We start from the raw sequence: 16,706 nt of genomic DNA, 5'->3' as shown, positions 1-16,706 counted from the left end.
ATTTGAGAGTCCTTAGAGGACCTGATTTTCAGAAATGTTTTCTGAAATTCAAAAATACTTTCAAATGTTTCAAGTTAGAAGCCAAAGTCAAGGATCCCCGGAAAGCTGCAGCATGAGGCACGTTCTTAGCACCCAGGTCGGATTCATTGGCATTCAATGAAAGCCTCTGTGCACACTGGAGTACACAATCTGCATTGCTGTGACACAAGATTAAACTTTATTATTGTCTTGCTTTTAATTGCTAACAAGCGTAAAAATTACCCCGGCTGTTTCCTAAAGAAGCAACTGATTGGTTTCCTCTGCTTATACAATCTGCTAATTTAATTTGAGAGCCAGGAATCAAGGAGTGAAGGTATGGAGTCATGTGTGGACCTGTTTGCTGTATTGGCTATCTTTCAACATGTGCTTTGTGTAATAAGAGGAGACTTTGTATTTTAAGCAGTTTAGAAATAATGTTGGGGTTTTTTAATGTAAATATACAACAGTAAATGATCTCAGTCACTGGTAATGCTTCCTGACATGCAATTTATTATGGTGCTGAAGTAGATTCTGCAGAGCCCAGGGGATACAGCTCCTTTAAGCACCTTTGTGGAAACCAATCTTATTATCAACGAGTGTTTTAGACCAGTATTTCTCTTCACGCCTTGGCAAGATATTAATTTCACTGCTCTCCCTCTTTATTTCTTTTCTGATCACTACTGGTGTGTGGATCTTGTGAGGAGGAGGCAACAGACCAGAACAGAGCACGTTTCCCTCAGTGATCACTCTGAGTGGGTCTGTGTTTGTTTTATATATTACAGGAAGCAGCCATCAGCTGCTGGATCCAGTTCAGTGACGGATCTGTCATGCCCCTGGATATTTATGACTCCAAAGACTTCTCCTTGTCAGCCACCTCTCTGGACGAGAAGGTGGTCTCCATCCACCACGACCCCAAGTTCAAGTGGCCCGTGATTGCTGCTGAGACCGAGGGCCAGGGCACGCTGGTGAAGGTGGAGATGGTGATCAGTGAATCGTGCCAGAAGTCCAAAAGGAAGAGCATCCTGGCTGTTGGCAGTGGCAGCATTAAGGTCAAGTTTGGGCAGAGTGATGCCAACCCCAACGTCAGTGACAGCAAGCACAGGGGTGCTGGTGTCCACCTGGAAAACCACGCCAGCGACCGGCGCCAGAAAAGCAGCTGGCCGGAGAGAGGGGATGGGCACTACTACAGCTCCTCCATGGGCCACGAGCAGGGCAGGGCCACCACCACGCACAGGTCTGTTCTGAGCAGGAAGGAGGACAGGGAGAGCCTCCTGGACGACGCCAGCCAGAACCTGCCCCTGGACTTCACCAGCTTCCCCGCGCAGGTGGACGTGCCCGGGGAGGCGCAGGACAGCGACCTGGTGCAGGCAGCGCGGGGGCTCAGCGACCTGGAGATCGGCATGTACGCCCTGCTGGGCGTCTTCTGCCTGGCCATCCTGGTCTTCCTCATCAACTGCGTCACCTTTGCTCTCAAGTACAGAAACAAGCAGGCTCCCTTTGAAGAGCAGGAGGGCATGAGCCACTCGCACGACTGGGTGGGGCTGAGCAACAGGACAGAGCTCCTGGAGAACCACATCAACTTCTCATCGCAGCAGGATGAACGAATCACAGCCATCGACAGAGGAGTGGACTACGAGGAGAGCAAATACCTCCTCAACACAACTGCCACCAAAAATATCAATGGACAGTCCTTCAGGTCTCCTGAGTCCACATTCAGCGAAGGGAAGGAACAGAAAAGTGAACCAACCACTTCTCCTACCTCCAAGAGGAAACGGGTTAAATTCACCACCTTCACCACCATCTCCTCTGACGATGGCTGTCCAACTGTCAACTCAATCTTGATGAGTAATGAGGATGACATTAAATGGGTCTGCCAGGATATGGACCTGGGCGAGTGCAAGGAGCTTAAGAACTACATGGAAAGGTTACACGAAAATGCGTAATGAGACACAAAAGACTTTTTTGGTTTGGTTTGTTCGTTTGTTTGTTTTTTCACTCACCTTCTGCCTTTAATTTTGGGTAGTGGGGCAAAATGTTGTATTCTAACAAGAATCAGCTGGTGGAAAATAACTCAATGGAGCCCCAAGAAGCCACCCAAAAGCAGCTGGGAGAGCAGAGATCCTGGACAGCTGTTAAAATTCAAGTCTTCTCTGTGCTCAGAGATGGAAGTGAGAGATGTGTGTGGTTTTTTGATACACGATAACATGGAAAAAAACTTAGAAAAATAATACGGTCTCATTCTCTGTGCTTTCCCAGGAAATCAATAAATATAACAAACTCCAGTGCAGTTTGGATATTACAAAGCTCACACAGCTCTACTGTTCAATATTGCAAGCTTTGGTTAAAAGCAAAAGATTGGTCTCAGAATGAATAGCTCCATGAGAAGAGCATGTCGTTCAGGCCACGTGCAGAGAATATCCATCCAGGAACATTAATTTAAAGCTGACAAAAACCAACAGTGTGAACGAAGCAGCTCCCAGAGCTGAGGAGTCATGAGTTTCCAAAGAGTCTGGAGGGGATAAAGGCGTAACTGGGCTGTTTACAAACCAGCATGCTTGCCTCCCAAGCACTGACAGTGGATACACAGATACAGTTCAAACTGAAACTCTCTTTTTAAGTAGATGCCAAGGTAATTAACTTTGCCAGCCAATTTTCGGTATTTCTTAATTTGTAAAATAGGAGAAGATATGATCTATACTCAGACTATCACTCATACTAAGGAAGGTCTTTTGGAAGTTTGAGAGAATGAGCTATTTTTAAAAGCCCGCTTTGTTTGAGTGTCCTGTTTTGGATTTGTATTCCCAGCCCTTTCCCTGGAGCTCCCCGTCTGGTGTCCTGAGGGCACTTCCCAGATGAGTGAGCCTTGGAAGCTGTGCTCCCTTCCCTCCCACCACACCCACTCCTCCAGGGCTGCTCCTGCCCAGCACAGCCCTGCTGGTGCCACGCTGTCCTGGCCTCCATGCTGGCCCTTCCAGAGCTGGCCCCTGTCCCTGGGTCCGTGCCACGTGTGCTGAGGTGGCCTCCACCAGCAGCCCCTCCTGGCCCATCCCCTCCCTGGGGAGGTGGGGCTGGTCAGCTCCTCGTGCCCCCTCCCTAGCCCAGCACGTTCAGAGGGCACTGGGAGGCCACAGGGGAGAGCTGCACGTTCAACACTGAGCCTGCACAGCTAAGCCAGCAGATAACGTTTGTTTCTGCCAGGGGTGGTGATTATCTTCTGTTTTCTTCTGATAAGGATGTACATACAGTAGGATTTCAGTGATTACCCTTCCAACCCGACGTGCCCCCAGCCCCAAACCAGGACATGTCTTGTGAGGTCCAACAGCAGCCTCCAATGGCCAGTGGCAAAGTGCCAAAGCACTAACTAAAATCCAGCTAATGGATTTTATATATAAAAGTATTTCAAGTTCCCCTTTTTTTCTGGAGTAAGTCCTTGCCCCCCTTTTTGTTAAGTCTTCCATCATTGAATCTAGGTTGCTCAGTTTAATACACACCCGCCCTCCCACAAACACTTAGATTGAATCCCTCTATATTTAGAATGTACTGTAGATTGTAAGAATGTAATATATATATTTATAAACATGCCAACTGTGAATAAAATTTGCATTTTAGTGGCTTCATCTTTTTTTCCTACTCCAAACGCCTCTTTCCTTTTGCTGTCAGAACGTTTACCCTGAGAGAGCCTGGCAGCAATGCAGACTTGAGTCCTTTGATGGATCCAGGAGGCACAGTCTCCTCCCAGAATGTACACTGGCAGTGCTGGGGGAGAAAGTGCAGCACAACAACGTGCCATGCTACAAATGTGTGTGCACCAGGTCACCCTTCCAAGATTTGAAACTATTTGCCAATAAATCCACATGCTTCCTTTCTAGCCTGAAAGGCCAACATGTGAGTTTCTGGGTTTGGGGTCTGGTTTTCTCCTCTGGGAAGATCCACGCTTGGCTGTTCACCTTTCAGGGGAGTAGGTGAGTAAACAGAGCAGATGTGCCCAGCACTTTGGAGATCAGATTGTCTTTGCTTTCTTGCAGCACCTCTGCTCAAGGCTTGGATGACCCAGTGCAGGATGGGCTGCAGCAGTGACAGCAGAGTGCAGGACGGGCTGCAGCAGAGCAGGACCAGGTGCAGCAGTGCAGGACCAGGTGCAGTGAGCACAGGACAGTGCAGGTCCAGACAAGCTCTGGCAGAGCTCTCAGGTGAGGGGAGCAGCCTTGGTGCTGCAGCACAGCCTGGCAGGCTCCCCGCAGGTCCAGCCCAGCCTTGCCTCCAGCTCCGGGGCTGTTTCGGGTGCTTTTTGCACATCACAGCGAGGTGGCTGCAGTGGGGCAGGCAGGCTGGCAGTGCCCAGTGTCTCTGAGGCCAGCAGAGCCGAGGTGTGAGTGCAGGTCTGCCTTGCCAGTGTGGCAGGGCGCAGTCCCTGCTGGGAGCAGCCTGTCACTGCTCTGCCCAGAGCTGCCCTGCTGAACCTGCTGCCTCTGGGCAACAGCAGCGAGTTCCTCTGCTAGCACAAAGCACAGAAATGTTCTCTGAGGACAAGCAGCCTCCAGCTGCAGCCCTGGGGATGCTGACGGGCAGATCTGTGCCTGTGTGCTTGCTCAGAGCTGCCCGTGCATGCAGCAGCTGCCACTGGCCACTGTCCATGGGGCAGTGCTATAAATAATGCATGTTTGGAGTGCTCCTTCCATGGACCTCCCCGTGCTCAGCAAGGTGTGCTCCTGACTGACCTGGGGAGCCCAGGGTGAGGTGATGTGCCCAGAGTCAAAGCAAATCTGTGACAAACCCCACTGTGCAGGATGCTGGGCGTGACCTGTGGCCACTTGTAGGCAAGCAAACACCCTAATTAATCTGCTAATAGCAGAATGCATCAAGTTCCTGTAGAGATTTCTGCGTGTATGTGTCTTTGGGAGGGGGTGTTGTGTACATTCCGTTTTGGTGCTGCAGAACCCTCTGCACCCTGAGCATCCCAGGGAGGAATTCCAGGTTTCAGCAATCAGCTGAGATGCCAGCTGGCAAACGTGGGGCCCAAATCCTATTCCCTGTCACTAAAGCAGTGCTGGTGCTGATGTGCTGCACACACAATGTTCTGCAGCTGTGGCTCCCACTGGCAATCTCTTGAACCTGATAAAGAGCCCTGCTGACAGCAAGCACTCTCCTGTGAGAGTTATTAATTACCTTATTGTTTTCTTCTGTGCAGTTGCCTCTTATTTTCATGTTTGAGTCTGGCTGCCTGTGAGTAGACTGATTGAGGCATATTTAAAAAAAAGAAAATTTATCTGATACAGTTTGGTTCTTTTTAGAGACTTTATGCATGAATACAATCAGGAGTAGTAACTCAATGGTCCTATAAATCAGGTAAGCTGGTTCTTTACTCTCTTCTTTCATTTTAAAAGCTTCCCCTTCAGCAGTCTTAAATATATTGTGGTTTAGACCCAGCTGCATTAAACACCAGCGAGTTCAAAGTCTGAGCAATGCAGCTAAATAATTGGTTTGAAACAGGACCTCTCTGGAGCTGACTCTAAAAACCAGAGCAGGTATTAAATCTATGTGCAGCCTGCACCAAGTATCTGTAAAAACTACTTCCACACCTCGTTTGTGTAATGGATGGGATGTAAGTGGAATGAGCACCCTGGAGACGCTTTAGTTGAGCTCTGTGTGTGCTCAGCTCCTCCAGGACTGCCAGCTCTCGTCTGCTCTGGCCCCAGGGGCTGTTTGCTGTGGAAGCTCCTCAGCGAGAGCTGAAGACTCGTGTGGTACAGCCTGGAGGAGCCTTTCCACTGTCACTGAGGAGACTGGCTGGGCTCGGCTGGTATTGATCACAGTCCAGCGAGCATCACTGAGGAATTAGCTCGGGGAGGGAGCTATCGCTGCCAAATGGTGCGCTTAGAAAATGCCTCCAGCATTTAAAAAACCTCCCAGAGATGAATTTATTTAGTCCTGAAAGCCCAGGAACTCTGTCACCTATTTCTACATGTTCATTGAGGTGCCAGAGCCCTGGGGCCCTGCAGCCACACAGAAATCAGAGCTGTCCTGCTGGCAAGGGGCTCAGCTGGGGGAGCTGCCAGGGTGGCACAGGTGTGTCCTGCAGGGCAGGTGTGTCCTGCAGGGCAGGGCAAGGTGCCAGCTGAGCTCCCCACACAGCCCAGCCAGCCCTCAGTGCCCTGCCTGGCTGCAGCTCGAGCAGGAGGACAGCAGAGCTCTAAAGCAAGGCAGGGTATCACTGCAAGGTGCTGAGGGGACAGGATTTGTGTTCTGCTTCCAGTTCATTTCTGTTTGAAAGCTCCCAGGTGGGCCTGCCTGTGCCCTTTCCCAGCCATCTGCTTAAGCACCTTTGTGAGCAGGGTTTGGCTCACCCATCACCTTCCTCGTGCAGGAATAATGCTCCTTCCAGTGCAAGCAGTGATGTGCTCTTTGCAAGCTTAAACAGGTGAAGTTCCAAACTGGCAGCACTAATGGCCTGAGAAGAGCAGAGCACCTGGGCCCTGCTCCTCCTCAGGAGCATCAGAAGGGCCAAGGTTACCCGAGTCAAGCCAGTGTGCCTGAAACAAGATCATTTTCTACCTTCTTGCTGATGTGATATGAAGACCTCTGTCAACAAATGCTTCATTATGCAGGCTCCCTGCTCCAGCTCCGTGAGGAACAGCAAATTAAGCAGCCCACGAATGTAATATTAATGGCTGGAGCAGCAGCAGTGCTCCTGTGCCTGCGTGTGCTGCCAGTGCTCATTAGGAAATCCCCACCACACGGCCAAGGTGGCTGCTGGATTGCACTCGACAAGTCCTGCCACATGTCCCTGAGCAGCAGGAGCCTGCAGGGACACCGGAGCCTGAGTCACGTTGGGCTGCACAGCCCTGCTCGTGGCTCCTGCTGAACTCTGGGTGCAGGAGGGCTGCTGCCAGGCTCCCTGCTGCAGCCACAGACCCTGCTGCAGCTCTGCTGCCAGCTCTGTGCCTGAATCCATCCAGCTCTGTGCCTGAATCCATCCAGCTCTGTGCCTGAATCCATCCAGCTCTGTCCATGCTGGGTTCCAGCTCTCTGTGCCTGAATTCTCCAGCCTGTGCTGCCTGGGTCCAGCTCTCTGTGCCTGCGTTGCCCAGCTCTGCCCATGCTGGGTCCAGCTCTCTGTGCCTGCGTTGCCCAGCCCTCTCCCTGCTGGCTGGCCCTGCCAGGGTGTCACCAGCTCTCTGTGGCACCTGGCAGAGCCAGCTCGGTGTCCCCAGCAGCAGAAGGCTGCAGCTTTGAAGTGTAACAGGGCTGTGCTTATTCATGTTCAGGCCTGTGTTCCTAGTAATTAAATTAGAGCTTCCTACAGTCAGTTAGTGCACTAATGACATAAAAAGCAATCAAAGGAGCTTCACTGCTCAGCCCTGATAACATGAGACTGCAGAGATGACTGAGTCCCATTTGCAGCGTTTCCCTGAGCTCGGTGAGTGCAGAGTGGAGCAGAAGTAAGGACAGAAGGAAGCGGACTGCCCTTGCACCCTCCCTGAGCGCTGCCTAGGTCAGCACACTGTGCCTGGGTCCAGCCCAGCCTCGTCTGGATCCATGAGGAGCTCACCCATCAGTTGTACCTCATGCCTCCCTGTTTCTTCAGCAGATCCTTTGTCTGGTGTCTGTGGACACACATTTTCCACCCTGTTATCATCAAGCCAAGCCCTAAATCACTGTGCTCCTCTTGGCCATGAAGAACTCTTTCCAGCCTCCCTGCATCAGCCCCCTCTCAGCCTAATCAATAGCTTTGCTCTCAGCATTTGGCATTCCCTCCTGTGCTGCCCGCCAGGACACCAAGGTCAAATCAGTCCCTCTTGTGTTCCAACCTTAAATAAGTGCTACAGCCGGCAAAGAATTCTGCAACAGTGGAAAATCCTGTCTATTGATCAGGTCTGCTCTGTACCAGGCTCTCCACACAGCCTCGACTTTAATAGAGCACTCAGTGCTTGTCTGTGCAAGAGCAGTTCGTGCAGCTGGACAGGCGTTTTTGGCAGGCTGCGAGTGCAGGCTCAGAAGGATTTTTCCATTGCTCTGCACAGTCCTTGCACAATCACCCCAGCCCCTGAAGAACCATAGGATTTTAATCATCTCCTCTAATTGTTCTGTCCCCTCATCAGAGCTGTGTCCCCACTCCATTGCCCCAGAGGAGGGGCTGTGATTGCAGGGGTGCTCTTTAACCCAGCTGTAATATCATTTGTGAGGCTGTTGGAATGATTGCTGTAAAGAAGAGGGAGGACAGACAGACAAGCTGAGCATGATCACAAAAATCAGCCCAACCAGGGGAAATTTCCAGGTTTTAGAGCAGGAGCCAGGACAAACTGCTGAGAAATTTGCAAACAGCTAAATTTTGCCTCTCTGATGCTCCTAAAGAAAATAACATCATCTCCTCCCTCGGAGTCACACCCTTCCATCTTGAAAGCCTGGTTCAGCTTCTCACCCTCCCCTGCAGTGACCTGGGCTATAAACAGCCTCTCCTCCCCTGGGCTGTGGGCTCTGAAGGGGAGGCACGAAGGGAAGCAGCAGAGAGGGGCAGGAGGGGACAGGGGTGGCTGAGCTGGGGGCACACTGTAGGGAAGGGAGCAGCAGGACACACAGACCCTGGGAGGTGCCCCAGCAGCCCTGGGAGCAGCCTGGGCACTGGTGCCACCTCCAGCAGCAGTTCTGGTGAGCCCAGGGTCCCCAGGCCAGCCTGGGGGGCTCTGGGTGTGCCCTCCCTGTCCCATCCCAGAGGGGTGTCCTGGGGGCAGGTGCTGGGTTACCAGCAGCTCCCAGGCTGCTGCCCAGGGGAGCTCCAGGTGCATGCAGAGCCCAGGTCCCCAAGGGATGCCTCTCACGCTCAGCTGCTCTGGCTTTGGGTGCAGGCAGGGGCTGGGAGAGGGTGATTTTCTATTGCAGGGCAGCAGGAGGCCTGAAGCAACTCACCCTCAGGTGTTTCTGTGGCTGTGAATGCACAGATGGGTGCTCAGGAATATCCAGCACTGCCTGCCCTCCTTTCTGCCCTAACTCATCCTTTGCTTACTACAGCTTCCCCATCCCCCACTGGAATATTTTCACTTACTGTCCTTTAAAGACCAGAAATAGCTTGTCAGATTGAGACAGCTCTTGAGAAGTTTAATTTTCCTAATGCTTGTTGGAAATCCCCTTTCTGAATCTGCAGGAATATTAAGGCTCTTAGCATGAGCTGGGCAGAGAGGGAATTTGCAAGTAAAGCTGGCAGGGAACTGCAGTGGGGTGAGGAGAGGCTGCATGGGTGCAGGACGTGTCCCAGGGAGGGGAGGGTGCCTTGGAGCCCTGGGTGGCAGAGCTGGAGGGGGTGGTAAGTGCCAACCATTTGTGTTCTCCCTGCCAGACCTGGGGAACAGAGAGTTAGACAGAAGTAGAGCAGAGGCTCACGGGGTGCTTGCGAGCAAGGTGAGAGCTCGTTTCTGCTGCTGGGTCTGTGTTGTCTCTGCTCCTGGCTGGCACAGCCAGTGACCCTGCAGGTGTCCTGCACCCACACCAGGGCAGCTGGGCACCCTGCCACAGTCTGGGGTGCAGGGCCAGGGCCAAGGGGGGCTGGAACGAGAGCTGGGACAGCAGTGTGCATGAGCTGGGTGCTCGGTGCTGTCCCCAAGGGCAGTGCCAACCCTGGTGTGAGTGTTCCTCGTGCAGAGAGAGGAATCCAGAGGTGTTTGTGAGTGTTCCTCGTGCAGAGAGAGGAATCCAGAGGTGTTTTACACCTTTGTGAGTGTTCCTCATGCAGGGAGAGGAATCCAGAGGTGTTTTACACCTTTGTCAATGTTCCTCATGCAGAGAGAGGAATCCAGAGGTGTTTGTGAGTGTTCCTCATGTAGAGAGGAGTCCAGAGGTGTTTTACACCTCTGTGAGTGTTCCTGATGCAGAGAGGAGTCCGGGGGTGTTCACAGAGCCAGGGAGCAGTGCGTGCCCCCCGCTGCTGGCAGGCTCAGCAGTGAGAGCCTGGCAGTGCTCTGTGTGCTGTGGCACAGGGGATGCCTCTGAGGGGACATTTCTGAGGACAGGCAGTGGTGAGGGCAGTGCCAGCCCCGTGTCCCTCCCCTGCAGCCCCGGGGTCTCAGCAGGGCTGCCATCAGCCCCTTTCCCTCCAGCCCAAGCAGAAGCAAACAGAAGAGACCAGCAAGGCTGATAATTCTCCTGGCTTTGACCAGCTGCTCTTTTCTTCCCGAGTGCCTGGCCCCAGCGAGCTGCTGCAATAAAGGGAGCAGCTGAGGTGCCCATTGTTGCTGCCCTGCCGTGTGCCACAGTGGCACCTTTGTATTCCCCAGCTCCTCGGATTGCTGCTCACACAATGGTCTCTGCCGTGGAAGGCACCTGGAACGAGCTCTGCATTATTCACTTCATTTATTTTGATACAATATTTGGAGCCACTTCATTAAATTCTCTTACAATGTCCTGTCATTTTTCCCCTGTCTCCTTGCCAATGCCTGGCTCGTACAGATAATGCAGCAGCAACAATGTGGGGTGTGGGGAGGTGGGGAAATGGATTTGTTTTCTATAAAAGAGGATAGCTGTGAATTATTGCACTTACTGATCTGAGGATTCACTCTCTCTTGCCCTTTTCTCCTCCAAAAAAAAAAGAAAAAAAGAATGATCTTGGAGCACATTTTTGGGTAACAGATACAGGCGGTGAATACTCAGGGCAATTCAGCCTTGAGCAAAGAGAAAAGCCTCCAGCTTTCCAGCCCTGGTGGGGCGTGCAGAAGACAGGATACAAAAATATTCATTTCCTACTCTGAGAAATGAGCCCTGTCCCCCCCACCATTCAGGGTGGTCATAATGCAACACATCAGTCTCATGAATCGTTTTTGTTTTTTGATTTTTAGCGTTCCAGACGCTGTGCTCTGAGCAGGGGCTGCTGGAGCACAGACCCCAGTGGCTCAGGGGCTGCTGTTTGCTGGCACTGCAGGGTTTGTCAGAGCTGCCAGCAGCTTTCCTCCAGGTGTGCTTGCAAATTGCTGGAAGGGGAGACTTTGGCCCAGCAATCCAGACTCTCCAGTGAGCAGGAGGGATGTTGAATAATAAACAGAGTTTTATGCAGTGCAGTTCAGAAAATCAACAATTCCTCCTGGGTTAGAGGGGTTTTTGGGATTTCTGTCCTGCCTCCTCACATCAGTGCTCAGTGTTTGAGGGGAAAGGGTTGCACTTGAACCCCTGGGCTGCATCTGGAGCAGCTTCACAAGATGTGCTCTCCTGCAGGCTGTCCCCATCCCTCAGGCTGTGCTCCCCAGCCTTTCAGTGCCTGCCCCAGTCAGGGGGTTGTGTCCCCAGGTGAGGCCCTGCTCTGCAGCCACACCTGCTTTGCATGGGCGATGATGGATGGCATGGCAGGGGCAGAGCCAGCCCTCGGGAGCTGTGTGCACACCAGCTTTCACCTGCTTGCTGTGCTTGTGTCTCTCCCTTCATCCTCCAAAGCCCGAACACCTGAGGAAAGGCCAGCCCTGGCTTGGAGGGGAAAGCAGACAGCGAGCAGGAGCTCTGGGGCTGCACAGCTCAGGAGCAGTCAGAGTCATTTCTGTGCTCTGGGGACACCCCTGGCTGCAGAGCTGCTCTGGAGGCACCTGGGCCAGGGGGTCCCTGGCAGGAACCTCGGCCCAGAGCAAAAGGAGCTCACTGCCAGGCTGCTGGCAGCCACGGTGAGTGTGGGACACAGAACACGTGTGGGGGTGGGAATTGCAAATACCTGGTTGTTCTTTTCTGTGCCAGTAGCATTAACAGGAGCTTGCCATTGCCGTGTGAATGTTTTGGGGCTCCTGGCAGTGCAGCCCCGGAGCTGGGGGTGCTGGGGCTCCTGCAGCCTCAGTGCAGCTCCATCTCCTCTGGGACAGGAGCTGCTGAGCCGAGGCAGCCAAATCTCCTTCATCCCACCTCCCCTCTGCTGGGAGGTGGCAGTGCCATCAGTGCTGTGGGGCTGGCACTGCCTGTGCAGGCTGGGCTCACCCCGAGCCCCTCTCAGGACAGGGCCCAGTGACAGCTCTGGGAACGAGCTCACAGCAGCTCGGCTTCCTTGGAAGGGCTCCCTGGCTGGGAGGGCTTGGGGCTGCCTTTTTGCACTCCTCAGGCCTTGATTTGCTGTGAGGTTGGTTTTTTTCCAATTTTTCTTTACAGAAATGAATATGCAGTATAAAAGGAAATGCTTTGTTGTGTGGAATGTATTATGGTAACTATTCTGATTAAACTCATTTGGGAGGGTTTTGGTTTTCTTCCTTTTAAATAGCTTTAAGTAAAGCTGGACTCAAAAGGCTTCATTTGCAGCTGTTCAAATTAACTTCTTCTGGTGGAAATAATAGAGGTGGACAGTTAAAACTAATATTTTATGGATTTTTTGTAAGGGAATTTATAATCCACATGTTAGTTGACTGCAATTTAGGTTACTTAGGAAAGGGCTAATAAGGAACACAGCCTGTGCTCCCAGCCTCCAGAGGCAGTTTGTTATGTTAAGAGATTGACATTTAAATATTTGGTGTGGAAGAGGAAAAAAGAACTTCACTGGCTGCAGCATAAAGTGGGTTTCGAGTCACTCATGGTCTTTATGCAGAAGTCAGTGAAACATTTCCTGGAAAGCAGAGCTCTGTGTGACAAAACCTGCTCCTGTCGAGACACAGCCTCCCCTCAGTGCCAGCACAGAGTGATATTCCACAGAGCTTTCCCTGTGTGACAATTACTTTAATTATTCACGTGGCAGATGAACTCTTGTCTCATTCCCAGCACGAGCCCTGGCACTGCACAGGAGGGGCCCGGGAGCCGGGGTGGCACCACAGGTGAGCACACCTGCAGGGCTGGCAGGGCAGGGCAGAGCCTGGGGCCAGCCGGGGGCCAGCCAGAGCCTGCCCAGGCTGCTGCGTTCCCTTCTGACTGCACTTCCTGCCTCCACCCCCGGCCGCTGGCATTTGGGGAATTCTCTCTCTCACTTCTTACCCAAAGGGCAGCACGTTGCCCTGGACTCCTGCCCAGCAAGCACTAGTTAATTATTAAGGCTGTCTTTTTCTCTAATTACTCTTAATTAAAATTTTAATGACTGCCACAATGGTTGCTTGTTTGGTGCTTTTCTCCCTGCTGAAGCCATGGCTCTCCTCACTGTTATTAGTGCTGTAGCTTCATCCACAATGGAAATCAGCTTTTCTGTCACATCTTCCTGGTCAGTTTGGGTTTAGGCTGGCTGCCATCGTGTGCTTTCCAGCAGAGTTCAGGTTTTGGGCAGTCAGAGGGGCTGTGCCAGCCCCTGGCTCTGCTCAGAGCCCCAGGAGCAGGGCTGGGGGTGTCTGCAGAGCACATTAATTTAATTCCTCTGCTGGTTTCAGAGCTGGGGACCATTGCTGCTCCCTTTTGGTCTCAGAGAGTCTGGGCACACCAGGCAGATGTGCTGCAGCTGGGAGCTGGGCTCAGAGCTCACAGACAGGGCATCAGTGTGCCTCTATTCCTCATTTGGGAGTAAATTAAATCAACAGCCCTCCCCAGTCTTTAGTTAGGACTCAACCACGCCAGTCTGCTCTTTGAGACTGCTCCTTTACCCTTGGGGTTTTGGTGCCTTCAGTTTGCTGCTAGGGCTGGAGCTCTGCTTTGCATCCTCTGCTTTTAATCCCAGTCAAGCAGTGGTGATGGAGCCGTGTTTGGAATATTCTGTGTTTTCTCAGTAGAATGCTGAGCCACAGCCTTAACCTTCCCAGCAGTTCATGGCAGTTGCAGCTGAGTTATTTGACTAAAATATTATTTTACCAGCTCCTTGAAAGTGCAGCAGCAGTGTGGTTTATCCTCATTGTCAGTGTGTGTTTGCTCAGGCTCTCACAATGAGCTCTCCACTCATTTGGGAACTGCTGTACTCCAGAATAGTGGGGCACAATGTGCAGCAAAACCTGCTCCTGCATTGCATCCACTGCCCAATGGGAATTATTTGGTGGTGTAGGGTGATAATCTGCTTGCTGTGGCAGTGGGACTGCAGGTTGTGTAGTGTGCCCAGTCCCTGGAGGAGCTCAGTGTGCATTCCTGTTAATATATGTTAATATATATCAATATTATTGATGTTAGGGGCCTCTCCCAGCAGATGGAGGTCTCTGGTGTAGTGCAGCACAGACACCGAGCAGGGCTTGAGGGATGAGGTAACAGACACAAAATGCTCCAGGGACCTGAGCAGCTCCCACGGCTGCACGATGGGGGATGAAATCAGGAGGAGCCTGAACACAAACCAGCCTGAGCTACAGGCTCTGGAAAGGCTTTAAAGTGCTCAGAACAGGCATTGCTGGGGTCACACTGAGGTGGAGAGTGAAGTGGAGTTAAAAGATGATGAATATGCAGAAAGGGAACACTGGTGTTCTCCTGCTCCAGAAAATGGTTCTTGAATTTGTGCATTGCCCCTTGCTTTGCTGGGCTGTCAAACAGAAAAAGGTGCAGCTCTGCCTGCTCGAGGTGCAGCCTGTGAGATAATCCTGGCCAGGCAGCCCGAGCTCAAAGCCAGGCCCAGGGAGAGGCAGCCTGGGCCAGCTGGGCACTGCAGCCTGGCAGGGCTGGCACAGGCAGGATTGGTGGGAATTTTAAAGTGATTTCAGGTGAATTCTTATTTACCTAAACCTATTTTTAAAAGAAAAAAAAATATATATAAAAAAAAAAAAAAAAAAAAAACAAACAAAAAAACCCCCCACAACACCAAAAACAAACTGGGAAGAAGCTGGGAGCTGTCAGGGCTGGCAAAGGCCACACTCAGGCTGGGAGCTTTTGCTGTACTGCTCAAGTTAAATGAGAGCTTTGGTAACTCAGCTCACTTTGTCAAAGCCGCTGAAATAACAGTGGGACTTTTCCGTGGCAGGGATTAATTTTTGAAGCAGTAGAGGAGCATTTAGTCTCAATGAGTGATGAAATTTGACTGAATCACACAAATGAAATACGTGACCTCTGTCTGGCAAGGTTGTACTTGTGGCTGGGCTTCTTTCTGAGGCGGATTTGGAGTGCACAGAAATAGGAATTGCATGTAAGGAGCACATGGAAATATCATCCAAGGGGTGCAGCCCTTGCTCTGGAGCAGGAGGGGTTAAAGGGGGGGTGGATGCTCTCTCAGGTCAGGTGCCCACGACTTTGATTTCTCAGGGACCAGATGTTCTCTGCTGGTCTAATTAAAATGTATTGTTTAATTCCAAACGCGTGTTTTAAATTAGCTTAATGGCGATGCTCATGGGGAAATGGATTTCTAGAGCCATGTTTTCAGGCACTGGACAAAACAAGTGCTGGCCTGCATTTTTTGGAAGGGATGTGAGATTTCAAGTGCCCTCCATATTTGCTACCTAAAAGAGATGTCATAGGGATAATTACTTGATTAAAATATGCTTCATTTAGAGAGAATTAAATTGCAGATGATTTCTGAAAATGTGAACTGTTCCTTAAAAAATCAGGAGTCCTGGTTTTTAGTGCAGTTTGCTCCTGTGTTGGTGACTGTGAGACTTTTCAATAAGTAGCTCCTTTCTGTAGAATTCTCAGTGCAGTGGGGGCCCTGGAAGACGAGGGCTTTGCTGTGTCTGTGTCAGGCACGGCTGCAGGACCTGCTCTTACACCAGGTCTCAGCTGCAGACATTAAAGGAACTGGGCTGGGACCGACCAGGCAGGGGAGGGTGGAAGTGAAATAAATTCTGGCGTGATGAAATTACTTTGGACAACTTAATGAAAAAAAATGCTCAGATCCCAGTGAGCCATTAAATGGCTGAATTCCACATGGAAGCACCCATCTCCTCTGACAAGCCTTTGACAAAACTGTTGCTTTATTTTCATGGGGAGTGATTCCTGACCTGAAGATTAAAAAGACTGAGGGGAGAAAGGGGCAGAATGAGTTATGAGCCCAAGAGACAGGAGAAAATACAGTGAAAATGAACACTGAAGTGCCTGTGCATTTATTAATCCTAAAGGTAGCACTTGCAGATGTTTGGGTAACACTGGGGCTAAGTGGGTGGTAAATGATTTGCAGAAGTGGCACAAATACTTTAAAATCTTCCTGTATACATTTTAAGGTTTTTCTTTCACAATGAAGTCCTGATAGGGTCATAGCAAACCTTCCAAGCAAGTGCCTGTAGCCAGGCTGGAGCTCTGGGTCCTGGAAGTGGAAACCCCAATGGTCAGCACCCCAAAAATGGGCACACAGCCCAGCACGGGTGTTCTTGGGGCAGGAAGGTACAGAAGCTGGCCCTGAGAACTGGATGTGTGTGCTTCAGGGCTAATTAACTGAAGTGCTAATTCCCATGGGTGGGTTTGTCACCCCAGCCCTGGGGTTGTGCCAAGGCAGGGAGCAGCATCCTGCAAGGTCCACTCCCCATGGACTCAGTGGCAGAGCCAACAGAAAAATAAAATGCATGTAATTAGATTAATTAACAGTGCATTTCAAGGTCCTGAAATACAGAAGGAGCCGTGGGGCAGATGCACCATGGAGGTTTTTGCCTGCAAACAGAACCAGTGCTATTTTTGGAGCTGGAGCTGCATCTCATCGAGGTGTGCTTTGCTTAAAAAGCTGCTTGGGTAGGAGTGGGGCTTTGAAGGGGAAGATAAATACTGTAATTAGGGCTGCAGGACAACAAAAGGATTATTCTTACCTATAAAATCATTTGAGTGAAGTTGCTGCAAAGATAATTACACCCAAAACTGCTTGCATGGGTCTCATATTTTCCTTACAAGGACTTACAAGACTCATTGAATATTTATAGGCCTGGAACATAAGA

At 51.1% G+C, this 16,706-nt stretch overlaps 1 protein-coding gene across 9 annotated transcripts in view; it reads left to right on the top strand.

The window, feature by feature from the left end:
- Positions 1-3,640, top strand: part of TMEM132D (transmembrane protein 132D) — a 210,189-nt gene extending 206,549 nt beyond the window's left edge. For all 9 annotated transcript variants that reach the window (XM_064392882.1, XM_064392877.1, XM_064392874.1 and 6 more), the window contains one exon: positions 801-3,640. In XM_064392882.1, coding sequence (XP_064248952.1) covers positions 801-1,961 — 1,161 coding nt within the window. In that variant the 3' untranslated portion in view covers positions 1,962-3,640. The remainder of the gene's footprint in view (positions 1-800) is intronic.
- Positions 3,641-16,706: the final 13,066 nt, after the last annotated feature.

Source organism: Passer domesticus, chromosome 17, assembly GCF_036417665.1.
Source record: "Passer domesticus isolate bPasDom1 chromosome 17, bPasDom1.hap1, whole genome shotgun sequence".
NCBI lineage: Eukaryota > Metazoa > Chordata > Aves > Passeriformes > Passeridae > Passer > Passer domesticus.
Note: the sequence above shows the minus strand (reverse complement) of the source record. Positions and strands in the feature narration are given on the sequence as shown.